Consider the following 24,531-nt stretch of genomic DNA (forward strand, 5'->3'; position numbering starts at 1 on the left):
CTGCAGCTCGGTGGGGGCGCTGCTGAGCAGATTTAGTTTTTTTAAGAAACACACGAAGAAGAAGTAACCGGAAGTGGGCTGCGATCAAAACAAAGCGACGCTGTCAGACTCATCATATTTTTAGAAACTGAAACTGAATATTTACCTTCATGAAACACAATTTAGCCTAAATTCAGACTCATTTTTACAGTTTAATTTGACTTAGAGGAACTAAATAGCTTGCTATAATTAACCCCAGGAGTTTACAGCTTAAGATATATATGATACAAAACAATATTAGCTTATCATTAGCAACTAGCTTAGCTTCTGTTCTGCAGGGGATTCTGACGTACTTCGAGTTTTAAAGAAGTCACAACGATGTCGGACGACTATGAGTTCAGCGATGACACGACTATGATGAGAATGGAGGAGGATGGAGAGGCGAACAGTGATGATCCGATGTCTGCGGCCGGAGACTGTGGTCTGATGGGAGGCGAGGCCGAGGGGTCGAGGATTGATGCCAGTAAAAACGAGGAGGATGAGGGGTAAGGTGACATTTACACTCTTATTACAGTTTATATTAGTCTCTACAGTTAGTTAGACATGTTTAACCTGTCAGTGTGGTGCTGTTAAGATACCACAGCTGGGTTGTAAACATCAAAACAACTGCTGTTTACCTGTGGTGGGATGTAACTGAGTACATTTACTCAACTACTTTAAAGGTCCCATGTCATGCTCATTTCCAGGTTCATAATAACATGCTGTAATGTAAAGAAAACACATTATTTTCCTCCTGCAGGACAGATAATAATGCACACAGTGCACTTTCATAGACTAAGCTACTGGACTTACCCTGCACTATATTCCTTTTTAACAGTTTTCTTCATCTCCTTGTATTTTTATATCTGGTATATTTTGTTGTACTTTGCAATTTGCACTACTAAATTTTTTACTGCCTTTTTACTAACATGTTTTGCACTATGGAACTGTGATGATGGAAACTTGAATTTCCCTTGGGATCAATAAAGTTACTATCTATCTATCTATCTACCTAAAAGACCTGAAAATCTCACTTTTTACAATATGGGACCTTTAAGTACAATTGTGAGGTACTATGAGTATTTCCATTTTATGCAACTTTATACCACCACATCTCAGAGGTAAACATTGTACTTTTTACTCCACTACATTTGTCTGACATCTTTAGTTACTTTTCATGCAACATATACACATTAATGCAGCAGTAATAGTAATCAGCTGATGTTATTTACATAGATAGATAGATAGATAGATAGATAGATAGTAACTTTATTGATCCCGAGGGAAATTCAAGTTTCCAGCATCACAGTTCCATAGTGCAAAACATGTTAGTAAAAAGGCAGTAAAAGAGTTAGTAGTGCAAAGTACAAAAAAATATACCAGATATAAAAATACAAGGAGATGAAGAAAACAGTTAAAACTGAATATAGTGCAAGGTGACAGCTGTGATACAGGACTATTAAAAAAGTGAATATAGTGCAGAAGAGACTGTTAAGAATGAGTATAGTGCAGGGTAACTCCAGTAGCTTAGTCTATGAAAGTGCACTGTATGCATTATTATCTGTATTATCCCTCATCTCAGAGGTAAACATTGTACTTTTTACTTCACTACATTTGGAGTATTTTCACAGTGTACTATTAGTACTTTTACTTAAAGGAACAGTGCGTAACATTTCGGGGGATCCATTGGCAGAAATGGAATATAATATTCATAAGTATGTTTTCTAGGGCTGACCCAAATGCTTCGAAGCTTCGACCGTTGCCATGGTATTCGCAATCTGCAACCAGACAACTCATTGCCGCCAAATCCTACACACACTGCACCTTTTAAGTAAAGGATCACTGTTTTTTTTCAATCTGTATTATGATCTGTTTTCTTCAAATTTGCTGTTTTGTCAACAGGAAGATGTTTGTCGGAGGGCTCAGCTGGGACACCACCAAGAAGGACCTGAAAGATTACTTTTCCAAGTATGGCGAGGTTGTAGACTGCACTTTGAAACTGGACCCCATGACTGGCCGTTCAAGGGGTTTTGGCTTTGTGCTCTTCAAAGAACCTGACAGTGTTGACAAGGTATTGTCCTGCTCCCGTAAGCAGTGTTTACATTATATATATATATATAGTCTGCAAATCAGAGTACATAATGCCACATGCATAGTGCTGACTTATAATGTAAAATGAAGCGGTCAAATAGGGAATTAATATTGTATTATTGCTGTATGAACTTGAATTGCAAGCTTTTTTGCAATTTTCTGACTTTAAATGGAAAAAATTAATGAGTTAATTGACAAAATTAACAAGCACCTTAATTGATGAAAATAATTGAAGCCTGACAATGAAGTGACCCAGTCTGATTATTAGGCTAACAACAAATAAACATTATTTGCATTGGGGTCGGATGTCTTTACTACAAACGAGAAGTTGTGAATTAACACCTAAAGATTATTTTCTTATATGACTGCTTTTGTTAATTGATTATTTTGTTATGAAGGTTGTCACACATAAGGAACATAAACTCAATGGAAAGGTCATTGACCCCAAAAAAGCCAAGGCCATGAAGAGCAAGGAGCCCGTGAAGAAGATCTTTGTTGGTGGTCTCTCTCCAGACACTCCTGAAGAGAAAGTCAGAGAGTACTTTGGTGCCTTCGGAGAGGTATGTTTATTTCTAACTTTCCCAAATTTAGCTGTTAGTTCGTACTGTGGCTCATTGGTATCACAGTTGATTATCCATTTTATGAATTTCTTTCTAGTGGGTCTGCTTGACTGTGTCGGGCTCCTGACAAACTGACATCTACGCGCTAGTAAATCAAAATTATAAACATAATTAAACACTTCTCATATTATGTTCTACATTTATGGATAATGTGAACAGGTGGAGTCTATTGAACTACCCATGGAGAACAAAACAAACAAAAGGAGAGGCTTCTGCTTCATCACATTCAAAGAGGAAGAACCAGTTAAGGGGATCATGGAGAAAAAGTACCACAATATTGGACTAAGCAAGGTACAGGCTCCTTTAACTTTATTACCTGCTAATGGGTTTGGCACATATTATGGTGGCTTTTTATAACTGATACACGACCATAACTGTGGAAGTAAAACTTAATTGGTGGTTCCTTTAGTGTGAAATAAAAGTGGCAATGTCCAAGGAGCAGTACCAGCAGCAGCAGTACTGGGGAGGAAGAGGTGGATACTCATCCAGGTCTCGAGGAAGAGGCGGTGGTGAGTGGAGAAAACTATGTGTTTTCTCCACACATAGAAAACACATAGTTACATGTTACATGTATAGAAAAATATAAATTATACATCTTTTTTTTCGGGAAATATCTAGCACCTATAAAGCTCACTAAAGAATGAATTAACTATGTCTTGTACAGTATGTTTTATCTGTAGAACACAGGAGAGTAAAAGTGAGGTTGTGGTGGTGTTTTGGGAGGTTATGTGTCAGACTAATTCTTGGCAGGGCACAGTGACTTAGGAGTCCTGTCGTCACCATGAGACTGCAATAAAGCCTCTTCTCCATACACATGTGCTGGCGTGACTTGACTCGGTGCATCATCCCAGCACGGCAGGACTTTGCATCTCCATTACAACAGAGCTACCCGCTTGAGGGTGTGTGTAACCACGGCTGTGACTAGTGGTCAAAGGAGCGGCTGTAAAATGGTGGATAAACACATTTCATTTCCTATATTCTTCACAATAAAAGTCCCCCATTATTTTTTTGCTGCTTACTCCCTGCAGTAGACTTGTTTTTAGTGAAGAATAGCCTCTAACAAAGCTTCGCTATTTTGGTGATAAACAAATTTAATTTCCTATAAATTCTTCACAATAAAAGTCTGGTGTTATTTTGCTACTGAAAATAAAATAAATGCAAATCAGTGCGGCATGGTTTCAAAAGTGCCAGTGGAAAAGCCCCATAAGTCACTGTCCCCACCCATGAAATAGTCTGGCACATAACCCCCCCCCATAAACCAAAGTGTTTCATCTTTACTCCACTGTTTTCATACAGATTTGCTCTTAATGGATAATTTATAATGAAATACTGTCTTGGATATTGGCTGTAGTAAAGGGTTAAAATGCCCAAAAATGAAATAATTTCATCCTGTATTTAACCAGAAAGGTGCCGTTGAGATACAATCTCTCTTCTGGTCAAGATTGGCAGCAAGCAATAAAGTTTCATAAACATGTACAAGTACAAACAGGGACAGACAACATCACAATATAACATACCAAAACACAACAACAGACACAAAACATACAGGAATCAGAGGCTAAAAGAATCAAGGCAAATAATGGCAACAACACTGTTCTGTAAAAACTGATTTTAAAGTGAGTATGTGATGAAAAGCGTTTTGTTTAATTGCAGGTCCCAATCAAAACTGGAACCAGGGTTATGGCAACTACTGGAATCAAGGCTACGGGAATTATGGCAATTATGGCAATTATGGCAATTATGGTTACAGTAACCAAGGATATGGTGGCTATGATTACCCTGGCTACAACAACTATTATGGATATGGTGACTACAACAGTAAGTAAATCACCCCGACGAGCTTCACTTTCACGTCAACTATTCCATTCATTTTCTGTTACTTTTGAAATAATAAAAAAACCAGACTTTGCGACACACTTCTAGATCAATCCGGTGGATACGGCAAGTCGCCACGGCGTGTAGGTCACACCAACAGTTACAAGCCGTATTAATGGAGGAAACCCTCAACTTCAAGTAGGTATGTAAAGACAAAAATACACCTCTTACTTTAAACTTTAAGTAGTTATATTTACTTTGCTGTTTGGTAACATTATGTATAATTTTTCTTCTTGTAAATTTCTTTTTCTCAGCACCCTCAAGTGCTTTACAGTAGTGGTAACATAGAGGCTACACTCTTGTGCCGATTATTTTAACAGCCGGCCTTCTGCTGCCTCTTTTGCACCTTCTTTTTTTTTTTTTTTTTTTCTAACTGTAAAGTTAACAGGTAAAGTACTGCTACTACAGTAAATGGATGCCAAAGTTAAGGATGTGCAAGGAAACAGAAAAGGAAGTATGTTGTCTCCTAACTCTGACATACCTTGTTTGTACCTGCCAGCGGAGCTTCCTTGCAGGCCATGAGCTGACTCCCAGATACTCTCAGGGCCCGCTCAATGCGGACCGGGTACGAGAAGCATACGCTCTCGAATGCTGCCATTTGGTATGGTCTTACAACATCCTGTATCAGCATTTCTAAACTAAACAATATGGGACACGTCCAAGCTTTGTCATCTTTCTTTCCATTTTAATTTCTTTGCAAATGTTTGTAATGTAAAACTTAAAAATATACACATGTAATTGTCATTTTTTACAGGCCCTTACTTCACCCACAAGTAATGATTATAAATATGTAAAAATAACTATTTGCTTTTCAAAGGAAACGTACAGCATTCTCTGGACTTTCCAGTTCCTATTGTTAATATATGCATTCCTAATCTTATGTAAAATGCTTGTTTTCTTTATTTAGCTCTTGTAGCCAGTAGTCCATGAGCTAAAACCTGGTTGGAGACTGTGTCGGGGGGGATAAAAGTGCTTTACTTTGTGTACATGTATTGCTCTGTTTTGTCTTACTGACAGCGATGGAAAAGACTTCTCTTTTTGTTAATTTTCCTGTAACAAATTTTCCTCTTAATAACCTTTTGTAAAACAACAAGTTTGCATGTAATGCTTTCTGTAATGTGTATTTTTTATGACCAATCGAAGGTTTTCTTCCATTTAGTATTTTGACTTCTTCAATTTATTGCACTTCAGGATTTCTAGCTTATGGACTAACTTTTTTTTTTTAACTGTAAAATAATTGTTCTCAGTTTGTTTTTGACATTGGACATTATAAACACGGGGGATTCCTGTTTATTTTTTAATTTTAACAGGTTTTTGTTCATCTAAAACTGATTTGTTTCTGTTTGTTTTTCATAGGTTTCAGAGTGATGAAAGACAGCAGTGGGCTGGTGGAGCATTGGCCAGAGAGATGATGGTATCCAGCAAAGAGCACTAAGCTGATTGTAAGAGAATAATGAAGAGCGCTATGAACCTACAGCACATTTCCTCTACATTTACCGGCGTGTTCGTTGTTACAAGTTTTGGTGTTTTTGCATTTATTTAGATTGCTGCAAAGTTTTAGCAGTTTGCGTTCCTCATCTCTTCTTGTTTTTGTATTTAATGTTTCTCAGATGCTATTTGTGAATTTGCTTCATTTATTATTACACAGACTGAAATGTTAGATTGGTTGGAACAGATTGCACATATATATATATATATTATACAGTTTTGTGGTAGCAAAGAATGCATCAAATGCAATTTATCCTCTTTATCATATTTATCAGTCATATAATACATTTGTCATTACAGAGTTTCAGTCATAAACATACAGTATATATAAGTTAATATATATATACAGTTAATTGGACATACAGAAATGCGATAAAATAAAAATAAACATTTGGATTTGTGATCCTTTGTGAAATATTACACGTCAAAGACTGTTGGAGTGTTCAAGGAAGTAATTCAGCCAAGTTTCTATCATCGTATCGCAGAGCAGCCTAATCAATAAGCTTGCAGATGTTTTTCTCCTTTTGGATTTTACATAAACATATTCATCTTGAAATGTGTTTGTTTTGAGCTGAAATGATTGGAAGACTCTCTCGTGAGTGCAAAAATTAAATGCTCAATAAAAGAGGTGAGCTTTATCCACCGTCTTTGTTGTTGCTTTCAGTCCTGAGCCGGTTAAAGGAGAGGATTTTTATATCACTTTTGTGGCAAAGAGGATGATGAGGATCACGATGATCAGCACAATCACACCGATTATAATCATCAGTTTAATGTTTTTCCACCAGTATTTCCGGGCGACCCGTGTGGATGTTCTTTGGAACGAGTCAGCCTGAAAAGAAACGGACAGGAAACCCCAATGAAACACCAGTCATGACCGAAATACCCACATCCTTTTACTTAAAGGGGAACTCCAACGATTATACACTAATTCATATGTGGAAAAAAGTTGTAAAAGGTCTTTAGTGTCTCCAGAGGGAGCTGTGTGAAGTCTGACGAACTTCAGTTGGGTCTGAAGACTAAGACGGAATATTAGGGCCACATTGAGGGAAAAAAAATATATGAGATTTTGAGAATAAAGTCATAATATTATGAGAATAAAGTTGTAATATTGCGAGAATAAAAGTTGTGATATTAGGAAAACATATTACCAGCAACCAACAAAACGGGCGAGAGGACAACGCAGTTTCTTGCACAATCTTTTCAAGGTCCTGATACTGATGATAATGTGGTGCTGATGTGCCAAAAGATTAAGTATTTCCTAATTTGTGAAACCTAAACTAAAGTATAACTTCACAAGATGCTCCACGTTCCTCATTTTCACACAGGCTGCTCTATTTCCCCTCTAAAATAACACATACAATTTATGACTTTAGTCTTGTAATATTACGACTTTATTCTCGTAATATTATGACTTTATTCTAAAATTGGAGATGTGAAGTTTGAAGGAGTGAGACCTCTGTAGCCTGTTGCTCATCTCTGCTGCAAGCTAGAGGCTCCAGGCTACATTGGCCGCTAACACACCTGAATCCTAAACCTAACTGTTGACAATCATGTTGCATTGTGGGTATGGTAGGTGCCCGATTTATTTTGACCAGGAAGAAGAATAAGTGGAATAAAAAAGACGATAATTCTGGTTCTGCTGTATCGATTTTATCCCCCATGAATCTGATGATGTTATAGGACTGCAATGCTAAATCTGTGGAGTGCTCCTTTAAGTAAAAGTCCTGCATTCAAATGTAAAAGTACAGAAGTATTAACAGTGACATTTACGTGAAGTATCAGAAGCAGAAGTACTCGTTCTGCAGAAAAATGTGACTTGTAGCTCCAGGTGGAGTTAGTTTGAACTACAATATAATATACAGTTAACTACTTTAGTCTAGTGGTTCCCAACCTAGGGGTCGGGCCCCTACAAAGGGTCACCAGATAAGTCTGAGGGGTCGTGAGATGATTAATGGGAGAGAAGAAGAAGTTCTGATGCACAAATTAGTTTTAATTTGTTGGACGTTTCTCTAATTTTGTGCCTTTTTGTTAAATACTTTGTTATTTAAATGAAACCATTTGGGAAGTTTAGAGGGGAAATGTCTCTCTGATTAACTCTTAACAGAGCAAAGGGCCCCAACAAAAGCAAAAAGGTTTGAAGCCACTGTATTTTATAAACTTACATTATATATTTTTTTATGTTAAATCGTAATCTGAAAAGTAACTACTCACTGTAGCAAATAAAATGTATAATATTTCTTATTTATAAGTATAAAGTAACAGAAACGTAAAGTACAAGTACTTAAAGGACCAGTGTGTAGCATTTTGTGGGATCATTTTGTGTTTTAATTAGTGTATAATCATTTGAAAATGAGAATCGTTAGCTTAGAATGAGCCGTTTATATCTCCTCTTCATGGAGTCTGCCATGTTTCTACAGTATCCCAGAACAGACAAACCAAACACTGGCTCTAGTGAGAGTCTTTTTATCGTTACCTGAAGGCCACTAGTTCTCCGGCAGACTTGTGAAACTGCGGTAACGTGAGCCACAGAGTGTAAAACCGTGGTACCGCCAGCTGCCGTCTGACTTCCGTTGCTCCTACGGTAGTCTTATTATGATGATAATAATAATGATCAAGGCGAACGGCGTTATAACGGTTTTGCACTCGGCGGCTCACATTACCGCAGTCTTGGAAAGGGAGGAGTGAGCGAAGAGGTACTCAGCTGGTTGCAATCTGCAACCACACCACTAGATGCTGCCAAACCCTACACACTGTCCCTTTAACTACAGTACTTGAAATGTACTTTCCACCGCCGTAAAACCCGTTTTTACCATCCTTGTTGTTTTAATGAGTCATACATGAAAACTTTATCTATGAACATCAGCATAGAGAGTTCAGATATACTTACAGACGCCTGCAGGTCATCAGTCTTGCCGATCAGATCATCTAATCTGTCGCCCCTCTCCAGCACTTTGCTGATGTTGTCTTTCAGGATGACTTTAACCTCGTTGACCTGGCCTTGCACCGTGTCGAGTTTAGACGCCGACGAGCCAGCGGCCGGAGGCTGAGATCGTGGGTCAGCCTGAGAAAGATGGGGGGGGGAAATTGTTTGATTTTTAGTGACATCAATCACAAACCCCACATCTTACAACCACAGAAACCACACTGGAAGTCAAACATAGGAGCAACAACCGCTGTAGTCGCAGTTATTAACTGACCAGACCTCACTTCCTGGGTGCTATAAAGAGAGTCAGTTTAACTGCGGCCTGTGTGATCGTCACATGAAAACCTCCTGTGGTGGTTAAGTGCAACATGGACAGACCGATGGAGAATGATTTTTAGATAAAACAATCGGTGATATCTTTAAAAAAATACAATTAACTAAACATCCTTGTATAAAAAGTACACCACTTACCATAACAGCAGCTCTGTTTCTCAGTCACAACCAACAAAACAACTCATAAAGGCCTCCACAAAAGTCCTGTTATCCAAGTCCTGCCAGTATAATAAACAAACGCAGCCGATCTGTGTGCTTCTTGTGACTGCATGAGTCACACAGTAAGAGCTGAACAAATGTCTGCTGAAGGTTGCACCTCTCCCGTGTTACTCATTAACTACCTGTTGCCTCAATCATAGTCTCATTGGCTCAACAGGAGCCAGTTACTGTTGCTGCGAAGACCTCAAGTCGGAACATGAACTCAATGCAGCACTTTCATTTCCTGCTTTTCATGAACTCTTGTTACCACACATTCACCAACGATTTTAGACTTTAAATAACACAATTCAAGTTTAAAACATATGTTAGTCCCAATTGTTCTATTTAGATTTACATACCATGAGCTGTCAGAGCAACAGACGCAGGCCAGTGTTGTTGAGCTGATATGTCCGGGCAAAGGGCTCTTGTTTTTTCACCAGAGAGATATTTGCAAGGCAATAAAAGGGTGAAGTCATTCTGTTGCTACACTTCATTTCCTCATCCTGTGTTGTGCAGCTTGTTATTTCAGCAAACAGGGACGGTTCATGAATGCAAATATGCTTCATCCATGTTGTCTTACAGCACGAGTTAAGCACTCAGTTTCAAAAATAAACAGTACCTCCACTCTTTACAAATAATACTAGATTAGTTATGTACACAAAGCAAGTTTATGTATGTAACACATACAGGCAGCATACATAATTTCGTTTAAAAAAAGACACAGATGAGAAATAAAAGTGCATAAAACTTGTTTTTTTCATAAATAAGTTAAAAAAGGAAGCAGGTAGGAAGAATAAAAGAGAATAAAATAAGCAAATAAAAGGTTTAAAATGCAATAAATAATAATAAAAAGGCAAAATAAAAGAGCAATTTCAGTTAAAAGGCAGTGTATAAAGTATAAAGTATAAAGAGAAATATAATAAATATTATTTTTATTGTTATATATGAGAAATCAACAGACGCACATAAACAAAGTAGTAAAATAAAAACCTAAATGTGTATTTTGGATGTTTCTTTCCACAAGTCTGAAAGAAGACTGAAGAAAAATAGCCCCCAAATCTCAAAATTGACCAATGCATGAAAAAAAAAAAAACGTTTTTGCTTGTAGAGTCTCGCCTCTGATTCCAAGTAATTCTGTGCTACATCCTTCTTCGCCACTTTTTGTTCCACTACTTCTGCTTTTTCCTCTAGTGCATTGCAACAACCAACATGTGTGAAGAGAGTGCATCATCAGAAGGGAAGTAGAGAGATCAGAGTGGAGGAGGAAGAGGAATAACTAGCATGTGTAGTCATATAATAGCAGTGATTAATCCATAAAATCTATGTAAAATCTTAATCTAAAAAGCAACCAGTCTCCGTCAGATAAATGTAGTGGAGTGGCAGTATAAAGTAACATAAAATGGAAATACTCAAGTGAAGTACAAGTACCTTAAGATTGTACAGAACTTGAGTAAATGTACATAGTTTAATAGTTAATTTGCACCATTGATATTATTTTATGATCACCATTTTCCTGTGTATTTGTTACTGGAAGACGTCTTATCTGATGTCTGATACATAGTGGTGATGTAAGTATACTGTATATGTTTGAGCCCAAAGTGACACCTTCACATGACCAACAGCCCAAACCACCAAATTATTATCAATTTGTTTATTCATTTTTATTTTATTTGTTTAATTATTTATTTATTATTATTATTATTATTATTATTATTACTAATAATAATAATAATAATAAAAATAATAAATAATAATAATAGTAATACTATTATTATAATTAATAATTATAATATTAATAATAATAATAATAATAATAATAGTAATACTATTATTATAATTATTAATAATAATAATAATAATAATAATAAAAATAATAATTTTACATAAAAAAATGACATCAAAATGATTACCAATTTTATATTCTGTCAATTGATTAATCGACTAATAGTTTCAGGTTCGTGTGTTTTGTGTGCATGAATCTTCATTCGTAAAGTAACTGGTATAAATTAGTGGAATAGAAGTAGAAAGGGACATGAGAAGGAAATACTGAAGTAAAGTATCTCAAATTTGTACTGAATTACAGTATAATTAATGTACTATACATTCCACTACTGCTTGTATTTTTTTAAAACAAACGATAGAACTGACAGTAGAACTATAGTGCAATACACTGCACGATGTTCTGCTCTGTATTTGACATCATAATGGAACACGTATTAATTTACTGAACCACAGAACTCCTGGTTCATATCCACAACAGCCATTTGAGAGGTAAGACATGATTTAGACTTTTTTTTACTTGATCTTTTATATTTAATAGAACTGTATTGTGTTGGGGAAAGAGTACATTTACTTTACCCACATTATTCTGTCAAGTAAATGACTTTTTTCATTAGTTATATTCCAAATATCAGTACAGAAAGATGTGTTGTAATCAGGAGATGCAAATAAACTTATCTTTGCACAAAACAATTTCAAATAGTAAATGTTGCTTTAGTTGTTGTCTGAATTGCATGTGCACAAAAGTGTAGTGTTTCTTAGCACTTGAAGAAACTTCATGCAACGTGAATTAGAGATTATTGCACAGACATTTTAATAAATATGACTCCTAAATCCCCTTTTTAAACTGTGTGTGTGGTTTTCTGATCTCTTGTGCTACATGTTGGGTCTCTGTAAATTAAAGAGTATACGCTCTAGACCTGCTCTATATGAAAAGTGTCTTGAGATAACTTCTGTTATGATTTGACGCTATATAAATACATTGAATTGAAAACTGAAATTGAATTACTTTCATTGTAGTTTTGAGACTCTTTTTTATTCTTACTACTAGTAGACATATTGACATTACTATTATTATTATTATTATTATTATAACTTTACTTTTAGCAGCCATAATGTGTCAATCAATATATGTGCGTCTTACAGACGTTAATACTTAATTTATTAATGTGAAATTAAATCATAGTCTAAAGTCTTGAGTTTTGAAGTGATATTTTTGACAGACCTTTAACATTTTTGTTCATGCCGAGTAACCAGAGAAATATTTCTCAGTTAATTTTGGTTGAGTTAGAAAATTAAGTTAAGTTAGAAAGAATTTGCTGCTTGAAAAAATATTCAGATTATCAGTTAAATAATTGCTGTGTCTGTTTGCAGTTTTTCCAGCGTCAGAGAGTCATTGAGACAATGTTCTTTCGAAAGCACAAATCCTCTGTACAACCAGGGGCTCCAGTAGAGATGTGCTCTTCTCAGAAGACGCGCAAACGAAGGGGTGAGAGACCTTCGTCTCGTGGAGACACCAAACCTTCGACCACCACGAAGGAGCGAAGACCAAGGGGTGAGAGCCGCTGGTCTTTCGCAAACACCGTTGCTTCCACCACCAGGAAGTACCAGAAGCAAAGGTCTGTGAGACCTTTGTCTTGTGGAGACACCGACCAGATGTACTGCCTAAGGGGTGAGAGCCCTTCGTCTTCCTCCACCGAAGATAACATGCCTTGTTTCTCAAGGAGGCAGTATGGAAGAAGGGGTGAGAGCCCTTCTCCACCTTCTTCTGAAGGCAGCAAGCACTCTGCTGGAAGGAGGCAGTATGGACGAAGGGGTGAGAACTCTTCTCCATCTGCACTCCAAAAGGTGATCTTTCAGCCACCTCCAGAAATCCTCCCTGAATCCTATATTGAAAGACCTCTCTCTGCTCTGGACAAGGACCAAGAAAGAGAGGAGGAGGAGTTGGCATTCAGGAGAAGAGCCGAGGGAGTTAATTTTGCCTGGGGACTGACCACAAAGTCCAGAGAAAAATGGGCAAGAAAAAAAGTGGAGAAGTTGGAAAGAGCGAAGGAGCAATACCTTCAGAAAAGGATAGAAAAGGCAAGGAATAAGGTGATAACAAAAGAGGAGAAGGCTCAGAGAAAAATAAAGAAAAAGGAGGAGACACAGCAACGCAAGCTGGAGAGAGAGAGACGATTACAGGAGGCAGAAGAGAAAGAAAAACAGGAGCTGGCTGGGAGAAAGAGGTGGAAGATAAACAAGAGAATCTCCATTATCTGGGGAAGAAAAAAGAAAGACCCAGCAATAAAGGAGAGAGAAAGACAGAAGAAGGAGGAGAGAGAGAGACGCAAGATGGAGAAGAAAGAGAGAGACAGACAGGTGAATGAGGAGATAAAAAGATGGCATAGTGTGGCCAAAGAGAAGAGAGAGAAACGGATGAGGGGGCAAATGGAGAGAAAAAGACAGAGGAAGAAGGTGAGGGAGGAAAAGGAGAGACAAAAGAAAGAGAAGATGCAGAGGGAAAGACAGATAAGGAAGATGAAGGAGGAATGGAAGTTGAGGAAAGAGAGACAGAAGGCAGCTGAAAGACAGCTGAAGGAGGAGAAAAAGAGACAGAAGAGGGAGAGAGGTACACACAAGGTGGTCAAGAAGAAGAAGGGAAAAGAAAAGAAGAGAAGAGAAAAGGAGTGGAAGACTGAGAGTGATAAAGTGAAGGATAGTTGGCTTTCCAGTCTGCAGATGTGGTGGCATGGTATCGAGAGAGACCATCTCGATGCCCTCCACAGATACAACGTTGTGAAAGAGCAGAACCTACGTCGTGGTGAGAAAGTCAACTCACATTATTACACATAAAATGCCATAAAAGTATGCATTGCCTCCTAAAGATACACAGACAGTAAGAGTACCAATATGCAATGTAAAAATACTCCATAAGCTACAAATAAAAGTCCTACCAAAGTAAAATTATCAACAAAAGTTATGGAAAGTAAAAGTACTCGTTTGCAGCCCTGATGTAATGTATTATAGTAAATTACAGTAAATTGGTTCAAATAGAAGATGTGCAGATGTACAACTGGACTCCAGAGTTAACCTTTCGTTTGCTGTTGGTTTCAGGTAACCTCAAACCACAGGCGTACGACATAAACAAGCTGCTCATAGAAAGAAGGAATCTGGAAATAGACCAACGCCGACTAGTCTGGAACGTGAAGAGGCTGGAAGAGGAACAAAGACTGAGGAGACAGAGGACGTTAAGGAAGATGGGCATATTCACAATAGATGACTTGCCCATACGTCCTCTTGTACAGTGACATTCTCACAGGTTAGCTGATACTAAGCTTAGCTATTTGCTAATCTGAGTCCAGCTGCATACTTAACGCACTTCACGTCTTCACATCTAACTCTTTGAAAGAAAGCGAAACATTTCCCAAAATGTCTAACTGAAAAACTTCCTGTTTCTACCAGAACCTCCTCACTCTCTCATGAAGCTCCTCTCAAACATTAACTCAAGCCTTCCTCCAACACTGGTGTCCACCGCCAGTTTCTCTCACCAAAAACCTCTCCTTCATGCCCTCAACCTCCTTCAACGTATACAAACAAGTCTCCACTGCCTCAAACATGCATGACTCTCTACATCCCTCATCCTGTAAGTATGACAATGCCTCCTGTGTAAAATGTCTCTGGATCCCAGCATTCTCGAGCTCCTCCTCCTCCTCTTCCTCACCCCAGCAAGAGCTGCAGGTCTCCTTGCCCTCTGACACCTTGACAAAACTCCTCTCTGATTGCCTTTCTAAAGGCAAGAAAACTCCTGTCTGGTTTATCTATTGCTCCATCCATCCCTCCATCCTGTCACTACATTGAAGCCTCCTCTGAGAAATGTTGATTATGCACTGACTATCCTCTCCACTGGTCAGGAGTTCATCTCTAAGCTCAACATTCGACTCCTCCTCAAACTGTTGGTAACCTCCAGCCACAACCCCAGCTTTGACTTCTGCAACCACAGAAGCAGCAGTCCTTCTGGTAAGCTGGTGGTCAGGAGTTCATCTCTAAGCTCAACATCCTCCTCCTCCTCCTGAAGTATTCTGACTGACCGGAGCCTCTCCTCCAACTCCTCCTCAACCCGAGCCAAAGCTCCTCTCCTTCCGGCCCGATCAAAACCAAACTCTCCTCGGGCTTGTTTTCAAAAACCAAATACATTTAAGTCTCTCCTGTGAAAAGATTCCCTGCATCATCACTGTGAGCATGAACATGCAAGATGAGACGTTTGCCATGTGGACCATTAGTCCACTGCCATGCTGTCCAGACACTCCAGATGGCTTACTGGTGTTGGACAACATCATGACCTGACGACAAGACGGACAAAGCTTCACCACGAGCTCCTCAAGGTCCAACTTGTCAAATTGTTTTTATTGTTTTATTGTTTCTGTGCGGACCCCAGGAAGATTAGCGACCACTCTGTGGAAGATAACAGGGATCCAAATACAGAATAAATTGCTTTATTCCTCCCTCCTGTCAGTATGTTGAAGGTTCCTCTGAGAAATAGTAACACTTTACTGGTTTAAATGTCCCTTCCACCACCTGATTATTTCTGATTTGACTGTCAGTAGTTCTTCTCCTCTGCTAAGATCAGCCTGGAAAAAGCCCTGCCTCCCACTGCTGATGGTTTATAATGATAACATACATAACAGCCTCCCCTAGATAAAGCAGGCCAGTGCTGAATTACATTTTTATGCAAAAATAATAATAATTTAAATGGCAAAGGATTATATCTGTGTTGAGATCAGCGGGGACAAATTCCTCTCCTTTTCTCCTGCTGAAAAAATAAAAATAATAAAATAAATAATAAGATAAAACTCTGCTAGGGTTTAGATCAGATAGAATATACCTGAAATAATATTTTAAACAAAGCCAAAATACTTTATTAATAATAAAATAATAATAACAATAATAATAATAATAATAATAATAATAATAATAATAAATAATAAGATAAAACTTTGCTTGGGTTTAGATCAAACAGGATATACCTGAAAATAATATTTTAAACAAAGCAAAAATACTTAAAACAAATAAAGATAATAAAATAAATAATAAGATAAAACTGCTCAGGTTTAGAAGGAGCATAAAATTAAAACACTCAAGTAAAGTACAAGCACCTCAGAATGGTACTTAAGCTTAAACAGGTCAATAAATACCTTGATAGTACTTTGTTAGTACTACTTGATGTACTTCCCTAATAAAGAGGATCTGGCCATGAGTCATACTAACTGAACATTGGGAGTGTCCTGCACTTTGGTGAATGCTTGCCAAATACTAAAGAAACACTGTAAACATATGATCGCTTGAAGTCAAATAGAAATATATAAATTAATGTTCTATTACCTTAAATAATCAAGACCAATAGTGAAGACAATCTCTGCAGTATGTGAGTATGAAAGTGCAGTATGCAGCCTGACCATGCTGGCTGTGACTTATATAAGTAATCATAGTAATCATGGACTTAAACACAACAAATTGATCACGTGTACAATATACTACAGCTTATTATACTAGCCCTGCAATAAATCTTATTCCTTTGAAGTTTATGATGTTTCTTTGTTCAGCTATGGGCCAGATGTTTACTCGGCTCTGTGGGAAGCAGTTTATGTGACGTTATATAGTGTCATAAATAACAGCTACACCTTACACTATACTGCAATTGGTGTTTTGTCCGTTTAGATAAGACAGATCATATAAGAGACACCTTTGGATATAATGCAATCCAATACAACAACAACACAAATGATGTGGTATGTTTTGCAGCCAAACTACATCTGTCAAATAAAAGTAACAAGATGAAACTATAATATTACTTTAGTGTTTTTCTACACTGTGGTACTTTTACAGAAAAAAAAAGATCACAGTACTTCTTCCACCACTGATAATATATAATGTTACCAAATTTAAGGTGATTGAGGTGAGATATTAGTAAAATGTATTATTATTTTTGTTTTATTTTTTAATGTTTATTTTATTTTGTATTTCATTTTATTTTTTTATGTTTATTTTATCTTATTTTGTTTTATTGATGCATTTATTTTATTTTTTTAATATTTATTTTGCATTTTATTTTTTATGTTTATTTTATTTTTTATTTTATTTTTATGTTTATATTATCTTAACTTATCGACGCATTTATTTTATTTTTTATAATTATTTTGCATTTTATTTTTGAATGTTTATTTGATTTTTTATGTTTATTTTTATCTTGTTTTATTTTTTTGATGCATTTATTTTATTTTTTATATTTATTTTACATTTCATTTTTTAATGTTTATTTTATTTTGTATTTTATTTTTATGTTTATTTTATCTTATTTTATTTTATTGATGCATTTATTTCATTTGTTATATTTATTTTGCATTTTATTTTGTTTATTTTATTTTTTATTTTATTTTTATGTTTATATTATCTTAACTTATCGACGCATTTATTTTATTTTTTATAATTATTTTGCATTTTATTTTTTAATGTTTATTTGATTTTTTATGTTTATTTTTATCTTGTTTTATTTTTTTGATGCATTTATTTTATTTTTTATATTTATTTTACATTTCATTTTTTAATGTTTATTTTATTTTGTATTTTATTCTTATGTTTATTTTATCTTATTTTATTTTATTGATGCATTTATTTCATTTGTTATATTTATTTTGCATTTTATTTTATGTTTATTTTATTTTTTATTTTATTTTTATGTTTATATTATCTTAACTTATCGACGCATTTATTTTATTTTTTATAATTATTTTGCATTTTATTTTTTAATGTTTATTTGATTTTTTATGTTTATTTTTATCTTGTTTTATTTTTTTGATGCATTTATTTTATTTTTTATATTTATTTTACATTTCATTTTTCAATGTTTATTTTATTTTGTATTTCATTTTATTTTTTTATGTTTATTTTATCTTATTTTGTTTTATTGATGCATTTATTTTATTTTTTTAATATTTATTTTGCATTTTATTTTTTTATGTTTATTTTATTTTTTATTTTTTATTTTTATGTTTATATTATCTTAACTTATCGACGCATTTATTTTATTTTTTATATTTATTTTACATTTCATTTTTTAATGTTTATTTTATTTTGTATTTCATTTTATTTTTTTATGTTTATTTTATCTTATTTTATTTTTTTGATGCATTTATTTTATTTTTTATATTTATTTTACATTTCATTTTTCAATGTTTATTTTATTTTGTATTTTATTTTTATGTTTATTTTATCTTATTTTATTTTATTGATGCATTTATTTCATTTGTTATATTTATTTTGCATTTTATTTTGTATTTTTTAGGTTTATTTTATATATATTTTTAATTGAATTGAATTTAATTGAACGTGTTGTATCAGCGCCATCCTGAGGCTGTCCGTGCTGCTGCCTGAAGGTCTTCCACCTGTCAACATTAACATTCCTCAGCCCACAAAACAGCCGATTACCGACAGAAAACCACCGACAACCAGCACTTAACGGTGTGTATTTATCACCCTATCACTAGTATTATTATTATTATTATTAACCGTGTACTGGTGAAACGTTGCATCAGTTGTTTTCTTAAGTTAATCCGCCTGTTCTTAAATCAACTCTACAGCGTTCACACGCTGCTCAGCTCAGCCTTCAGAGTTAATTATTCTCTTTTTATAATCAGTGTCGGTGAACATCAGAAGGAGTTTACACTTTAAAGAGAGACGGTGCCGTTAAATACAACTTTCCTCCACCGACCGACCGACGGACCGAGCAGCTGGAGGAGATGAACCCGAGAGGAGCCTCCCGCAGCGGGAAGACTTTCCTCTTCACCTCCGAGTCTGTTGGAGAAGGACACTCCGGTAACCTTAGTTACTACTCTGTTGTCATGGTTATACCTCTCTGTGTGTGTACTGATGTAGTACACTGTTCAGTTTACCTGTTAAAGTCAGTGGTGGAAGAAGTAACGTTATTGCATAAGTAAAAGTAGTATTACCACAGTGTAGAAAAATACTCAGTTACAAGTAAAAATCCTGCATTCAGAATCTTATTTAAATAAAAGTACAAAACTAAGCTATAGAATCAAAGTATACTCAAAGCAGTAAAAGTAGATTGGTCATTATGCATTATGCATTGTCTACAATTTTATTTATTCTATCTATTTACCTAATCTGCTGGTTAATTTTGTTATTTTTTTTTTTTCTATTAAAATAAAAAAAGACTGCAATTTAAGTTCACAGAGCCAAATGTGACTTATTAAAATTGAAGTTAATATATATATATATATAAATATATATCTAATATAATATATAATAATATATAATATACAATATATATATAAATATATATAATAATATAATATGATATTTAATATACAATATATATATATATATATTTATATATATATATGTATATATACTATTATACTATAGCCTATTAATGCATCATAATTTATTAGTTGATTTATATTTTACATTTATAAATATAATGAATCTGCAAAGTTTATCGCACATTTTTCATCTGTTCAAAATGTACCTTTAAATGGAGATTTGTCAAGTATTTAATCCTCTTATCAACATGGGAGTGGACAAAAATGCTGCTTTGTGCAAATGTATGTATCTATTTATTATTGGAAATCAATTAACAACACAAAACAATGATAAATATTGTCACAACCCTCACAGGTACTGCATTAAGCATAAACAATATGCTCAAATCATAACATGGCAAACTGCAGCCCAACGGGCAGCAACAGCTCTCAGTGTGTCAGTGTGCATACAAATTATTAAATCACATTCAGTAAGTTCTGAAAAGAGTCATTTTAGGGTTAATAATCTCAGTATTCAAAAACATTGTATATATAATAATATATAGAGTCTCTTTCTTTTATATCTCTGACTTTGTGTTCACAGATAAAATGTGTGATCAGATCAGTGATGCTGTGCTCGATGCATACCTCAGTCAAGACCCTGACTCTAAAGTGGCCTGTGGTGAGTTTTCTGTCTGATGATATTGATGTTTATGTCTTGTTTTGAGGCTTCACAGGAGTACACAGAATATTTCTTTTGGTTTGTTTACTCACCACCACTTTTCTTTTCTTTCTTCTCTATCAATAATCTGTCTGTGAACTAAACTGGAAAGCAACATGAGAGTTTATCTGAAATGTTGCCCAGTGTGGACAAATCTAAACTATAATAGTAGCAAACATGAAAATAGGACAGTTGTTAATACTTGTCTGTATCTAATGTGAAACAATATTTTGACAACTAATAATTAAACAGTCTGGATATCAGTGTTTACCCTTTTGATCAAAGTTCAATTCAGTGTTTTGGAGTGCGGTTGTATGAGGTACTTATCCATAGTCAGCGTATTACCTACAGTATATGGCGGTCGACATGCCACCAGTTTGGAGAAACAGAGAGGAGTACCGGCACGGGAGCAAAGCAATGTACAGCTGTAAAACATATTTAAGACACTTAGTCTCTTCAAAGCCACCAGACTCCACTGAAAAAAACAGTAATTTCACTTTGGTCAGGTCTTTTCCAGTAAAAACATAATGTTTTGTTTCAGAATGTGTGGCGAAGACGGGCATGATTTTACTAGTTGGAGAAGTGACATCCAAGGCCATTGTAGATCTCCAGTCAGTGGTCCGAAATACCGTCAAGAAGATTGGCTATGATGACTCTTCAAAAGGTGGGATTCTTATTTAATAACTTTAAGTTTGTGCATAATTTTTCTGGGGAATTAAAGTGAATGAGTCTCATCTGTGATGTGCAGGTTTTGACTATAAGACCTGCAATGTGCTGGTGGCACTGGAGCCGCAGTGTGTGGAGATATCAGACTGTGTGTTTGAGGGCAGGGATCAGGAGGACATCGGTGCCGGGGACCAGGTTCAGTATTTCACCTTTAAACCTCAACTTTATCCAAACTACCACGTTTCACCACGTGGATTTAGAATGAAAATGGTGACACTGCTGAATGCTGTTGAATGTTTAAAGATTTGAAACTTTTGACATAACTGCTCAGACTTGGTTTCCATCTTTATCGGTGTGCTTGTCTCCTCAGGGTTTCATGTTTGGCTACGCCACAGATGAGACCGAGGAGTGCATGCCGTTAACCATCCTTCTGGCTCACAAACTCAACCACAGGATGAAGGAGCTGTCACTCAACGGAGAGTGTCCTTGGATACGACCAGACTCCAAATCACAAGTGAGCCATCTTAAAAGCCTACAGAGGAGCACACTGGTGGATTAAGGGTTAAAGGCAAAGAACATGAACGAAAACCTTCCCGGTTTGACTCTGACCTTTGTTGCATGACATTTAGTTTTGATATTGTGGAGTAAAGAGTTTCCTTTTAGCTTTTTGCCCTCTTTTCTGCAGGTCACAGTGGAGTACAGAGACGACAATGGAGCCATGGATCCTCTGCGTGTTCACACTGTGGTCATCTCAGTACAACACAGCCCGAACATCACCCTGGAAGAGATCAGACGTAATCTGATGGAGAAGGTGGTGAAGGTCGTCATTCCCGCCAAATACTTGGATGACAAGACCATCTACCATCTACTGCCAAGTGGGAAATTCCTTGTGGGCGGCCCACAGGTGAGTGAGGACTAAACCACAGAGGGAAATGTAACTAAAGATAAATCAATGTTGTGCAAGCAGAAGTTGATGTTTTTGTATCATCAGAGTGATGCAGGACTCACTGGGCGAAAAATCATAGTGGACACATACGGAGGATGGGGCGGGCACGGAGGAGGGGCTTTCTCCGGGAAAGACTACTCCAAAGTGGATCGGTCCGGAGCTTACGCAGCACGCTGGGTCGCCAAGTCTTTGGTCAAAGCTGGACTGTGCAGGAGAGCCCTCGTTCAGGTGAGAAGGTTTATAAAGCTCCACTTGTTACTCACTTTTTGTTTAGTAATACTACCAATAATAATACTGTGGTGTCTTCTCAGTGACAGCAAATCTTTGAATTAACTGAACAAAATGATTCAAATCACCAAATTGATTTGTAAATTAAACCTCTATCAGAAAGTGGAAGCTTTGATTTAATCTGATCTATTAGTGTCCTATTGTGCAAGTGCCAGAAGATGGCAGTAGCTACATTTGAAGTACCGCATGGGAACCGTGCCAGTCACTGAATTTTCCACCACAACTGCAAATATTTCACAATAAATGGACTTGCACTTATATAATGCATTTCTAGTCTTCCGACCTCCCAAAGCACTTTACACTCCATATTAATAATAATAATACATTTTAATTTATATTTTATAGCGCCTTTCAAGTCACCCAAGGACACTTAACAGATAAGACAGTCAATGCATAATAAAAGACGCCATGTAGACTGTACTGACTGCAATGTAAACGCATCTGTATGAATATGCTACGCTCAGAGCTAATGTATAAAAAGTGAGAAGGTATGTGGGTCCAACGGTTGCGTCTAGAAGATAACACGCAAATTGCGAAACTCTTGCGAGATGCTTAAGGTTAGGCATTTACCTCGAAGAGTTAACGTTAGGCATTGACCTTGAATGGTTAAGGTTAGGATAGGTCGTCGAGCAGTGAGTCTCACAAGAGTTTTTTGCAAGTTTTTTTAAATGTTCAAAGTTTATGAAGTTTACAAAGTTAACAAGGTTTTTTTTTTTTTTTTTTACAGTTTTAGAGTTACCTTTTAGACACAACCGGGTCCAACAAACACTGGACTTTCAACCAGGAGACCCACGTTTGTTTCCCAAAGTGTTGTTGAGTTATTTTGAAGTTATGTTAGTGACATTTGTGACATGTTGTCCATACTTACGTTACGTTGTTTATGTACATATTTTAAGCTCAACCATGATGTTTTTTCTAAACCTAACCCCTAAGGGGTTTTGTTGCCTAAACATAACTGTGGCCGTCATCATAGTTTTGATGACATGAACGGAAATGATGTGGCGTGAAATGACACGTGAAAAGCAGTTTCACAACGTTAACCCTGTAGAGTGAAATGACGTGAAAAGCTAAAATGTGTCATGAAACGTGGAATATCCTTAAAATGACGTGCTATTTATACGGCTTCCCATGAGATCAGGTTGATTTATCAATACAGTCTGTGAGATACAGTGATGGCGGTGATCAATAATGACTGAAAGCATTGGTGTCTTGTCTGTTCCTCCCGTTAGATCTCCTATGCGATCGGTGTGAGCCAACCTCTCGCCATCTCAGTGTTTCACTACGGCTCATCGAACAGGGACGAAGACGAGCTGCTGAAAATAGTACAAAAGAACTTTGACCTGAGGCCGGGGATCATCGTGAAGTATGTGTCGTTTTTCACAGCTGAAATATTTCTAGTGTTTCTCTGTAAATATAACAGTGTAATATTGACTTCTTTTACAGAGAGCTGGGTTTGAAGCGGCCAATCTACCAGGCCACCGCCTGCTACGGTCACTTTGGCAGACAGGAGTTCCCCTGGGAAAAACCAAAGTCTCTGGTGTTTTGAGTTTTGGGGGGGTCGATCACATTCCAGTTATGTCTTAATAATCAAACAATCAAGAATCCATATATCTAAATACGACAGTGTAACTGAAAATGTCTTCTCTCTGACCCTAAGCTTTAAAGGCAGTGGTCAGCGTCTTTGTTGAAGAATGATTTTTTATATATTTTGTATTTTAACAAAATCATGATTGAGGTACTTTTCCTATATGAGAAAATGTAGTTATTGTTAAAAATGATTATGCAATAAATGTGATTTGTTTTTTAGAGTATCATGGAAGAATTGTCAGGTACTGTCAAATTTATAAAAATCTTTTGATAATTTGTAATAAATAAAATTTGGTGATTAAAACACTGCATCGTCAAGTACTTAACTTTATTTTAAATTTGAGGTACTAAAAAATAAAAATGTAAGAGTAAATGTATTTAGTTACTTTCTACCACAGCTAAAAACATTTACTTAATTGCTGTACTTAAGTTCAATTTTGAGGTACTTGTACTGTTTTGAGTAATTTCATTTCATGCTACTTTACACTTCTACTCCGCTACATTTATTTGATGACCTTAGTTACTTTGCAGAATCAGATTATTAATACAAAATATAAATGAACAAATAATTTATAATGTATTATTACAGATTAAGCCAGCAATATATAAAGTAGTTAAAATTACCTCCATCTTTACCAGCTGCAACATTAATGCATCAATAATTATAATCCAGTAATATAATATATATTATTTTGAAATGG

The 24,531-nt window shown here is 35.9% G+C and overlaps 4 protein-coding genes across 24 annotated transcripts; 3 read left to right on the forward strand and 1 right to left on the reverse strand.

The window, feature by feature from the left end:
• Positions 1-88: 88 nt before the first annotated feature.
• On the forward strand, positions 89-6,607 carry LOC119477997 (heterogeneous nuclear ribonucleoprotein D0-like). Of its 19 annotated transcripts, XR_005204354.1 has the most exons (9): positions 358-524; positions 1,921-2,089; positions 2,508-2,669; positions 2,889-3,020; positions 3,139-3,238; positions 4,383-4,547; positions 4,653-4,746; positions 5,104-5,205; positions 5,961-5,999. XR_005204354.1 is itself a non-coding variant. In XM_037752351.1 (8 exons), exons 1-7 carry the CDS (start codon positions 358-360, stop codon positions 4,718-4,720), a joined length of 963 nt encoding a protein of 320 aa, XP_037608279.1. In that variant the 3' UTR covers positions 4,721-4,746; positions 5,104-6,607. The 19 variants fall into 19 exon arrangements, 9 of the variants coding, with proteins under 9 accessions (XP_037608286.1, XP_037608283.1, XP_037608277.1 ...); XR_005204355.1 differs by lacking the exon at positions 3,139-3,238 and having other exon boundaries at positions 91-524; positions 4,633-4,742; positions 5,961-6,607; XR_005204359.1 differs by lacking the exon at positions 3,139-3,238 and having other exon boundaries at positions 93-524; positions 4,633-4,746.
• si:ch73-234b20.5 (uncharacterized protein LOC449923 homolog) lies at positions 5,975-10,062 on the reverse strand. Of its 2 annotated transcripts, none has more exons than XM_037752365.1 (3): positions 9,906-10,062; positions 8,980-9,153; positions 5,975-6,921 (listed from the first exon to the last, which is right to left on the reverse strand). In XM_037752365.1, exons 1-3 carry the CDS (start codon positions 9,906-9,908, stop codon positions 6,784-6,786), a joined length of 315 nt encoding a protein of 104 aa, XP_037608293.1. In that variant the 5' UTR covers positions 9,909-10,062; the 3' UTR covers positions 5,975-6,783. The 2 variants fall into 2 exon arrangements, with proteins under 2 accessions (XP_037608293.1, XP_037608292.1); XM_037752364.1 differs by lacking the exon at positions 9,906-10,062 and adding an exon at positions 9,487-9,748.
• A 1,641-nt stretch (positions 10,063-11,703) lies between these two features.
• Positions 11,704-14,909, forward strand: LOC119477811 (trichohyalin-like). Its single transcript, XM_037751951.1, has 4 exons — positions 11,704-11,817; positions 12,700-14,128; positions 14,422-14,626; positions 14,770-14,909. Exons 2-3 carry the CDS (start codon positions 12,730-12,732, stop codon positions 14,613-14,615), a joined length of 1,593 nt encoding a protein of 530 aa, XP_037607879.1. The 5' UTR covers positions 11,704-11,817; positions 12,700-12,729; the 3' UTR covers positions 14,616-14,626; positions 14,770-14,909.
• Positions 14,910-18,709: 3,800 nt separating this feature from the next.
• mat2al (methionine adenosyltransferase II, alpha-like) lies at positions 18,710-24,134 on the forward strand. 2 transcript variants are annotated; one of them, XM_037751866.1, is made up of 10 exons: positions 18,710-18,822; positions 18,999-19,176; positions 20,227-20,304; positions 20,885-21,007; positions 21,092-21,204; positions 21,380-21,523; positions 21,695-21,913; positions 22,001-22,183; positions 23,473-23,606; positions 23,687-24,134. In XM_037751866.1, exons 2-10 carry the CDS (start codon positions 19,101-19,103, stop codon positions 23,787-23,789), a joined length of 1,173 nt encoding a protein of 390 aa, XP_037607794.1. In that variant the 5' UTR covers positions 18,710-18,822; positions 18,999-19,100; the 3' UTR covers positions 23,790-24,134. The 2 variants fall into 2 exon arrangements, with proteins under 2 accessions (XP_037607794.1, XP_037607793.1); XM_037751865.1 differs by lacking the exon at positions 18,710-18,822 and having other exon boundaries at positions 18,914-19,176.
• Positions 24,135-24,531: the final 397 nt, after the last annotated feature.

Source organism: Sebastes umbrosus, chromosome 19 (assembly GCF_015220745.1).
Source record: "Sebastes umbrosus isolate fSebUmb1 chromosome 19, fSebUmb1.pri, whole genome shotgun sequence".
Classification (NCBI taxonomy): domain Eukaryota; kingdom Metazoa; phylum Chordata; class Actinopteri; order Perciformes; family Sebastidae; genus Sebastes; species Sebastes umbrosus.

What these genes read in the sequence shown, in the direction of transcription:
- LOC119477997 (XM_037752349.1), top strand. Translation starts at nt 358, where the DNA reads ATGTCGGACGACTATGAGTTCAGCGATGACACGACTATGATGAGAATG. An exon ending in ACTTTGGTGCCTTCGGAGAG is followed by an intron (nt 2,670 to 2,888) that starts GTATGTTTATTT and finishes TAATGTGAACAG; the next exon opens with GTGGAGTCTATTGAACTACC. An exon ending in GAGGAAACCCTCAACTTCAA is followed by an intron (nt 4,743 to 5,960) that starts GTAGGTATGTAA and finishes TGTTTTTCATAG; the next exon opens with GTTTCAGAGTGATGAAAGAC.
- si:ch73-234b20.5 (XM_037752365.1), bottom strand. An exon ending in CTGATGACCTGCAGGCGTCT is followed by an intron (nt 6,922 to 8,979) that starts GTAAGTATATCT and finishes GTTTCTTTTCAG; the next exon opens with GCTGACTCGTTCCAAAGAAC.
- LOC119477811 (XM_037751951.1), top strand. Translation starts at nt 12,730, where the DNA reads ATGTTCTTTCGAAAGCACAAATCCTCTGTACAACCAGGGGCTCCAGTA. An exon ending in AGAGCAGAACCTACGTCGTG is followed by an intron (nt 14,129 to 14,421) that starts GTGAGAAAGTCA and finishes TGTTGGTTTCAG; the next exon opens with GTAACCTCAAACCACAGGCG.
- mat2al (XM_037751866.1), top strand. Translation starts at nt 19,101, where the DNA reads ATGAACCCGAGAGGAGCCTCCCGCAGCGGGAAGACTTTCCTCTTCACC. An exon ending in GACCAGACTCCAAATCACAA is followed by an intron (nt 21,524 to 21,694) that starts GTGAGCCATCTT and finishes TCTTTTCTGCAG; the next exon opens with GTCACAGTGGAGTACAGAGA. An exon ending in GCAGGAGAGCCCTCGTTCAG is followed by an intron (nt 22,184 to 23,472) that starts GTGAGAAGGTTT and finishes TCCTCCCGTTAG; the next exon opens with ATCTCCTATGCGATCGGTGT.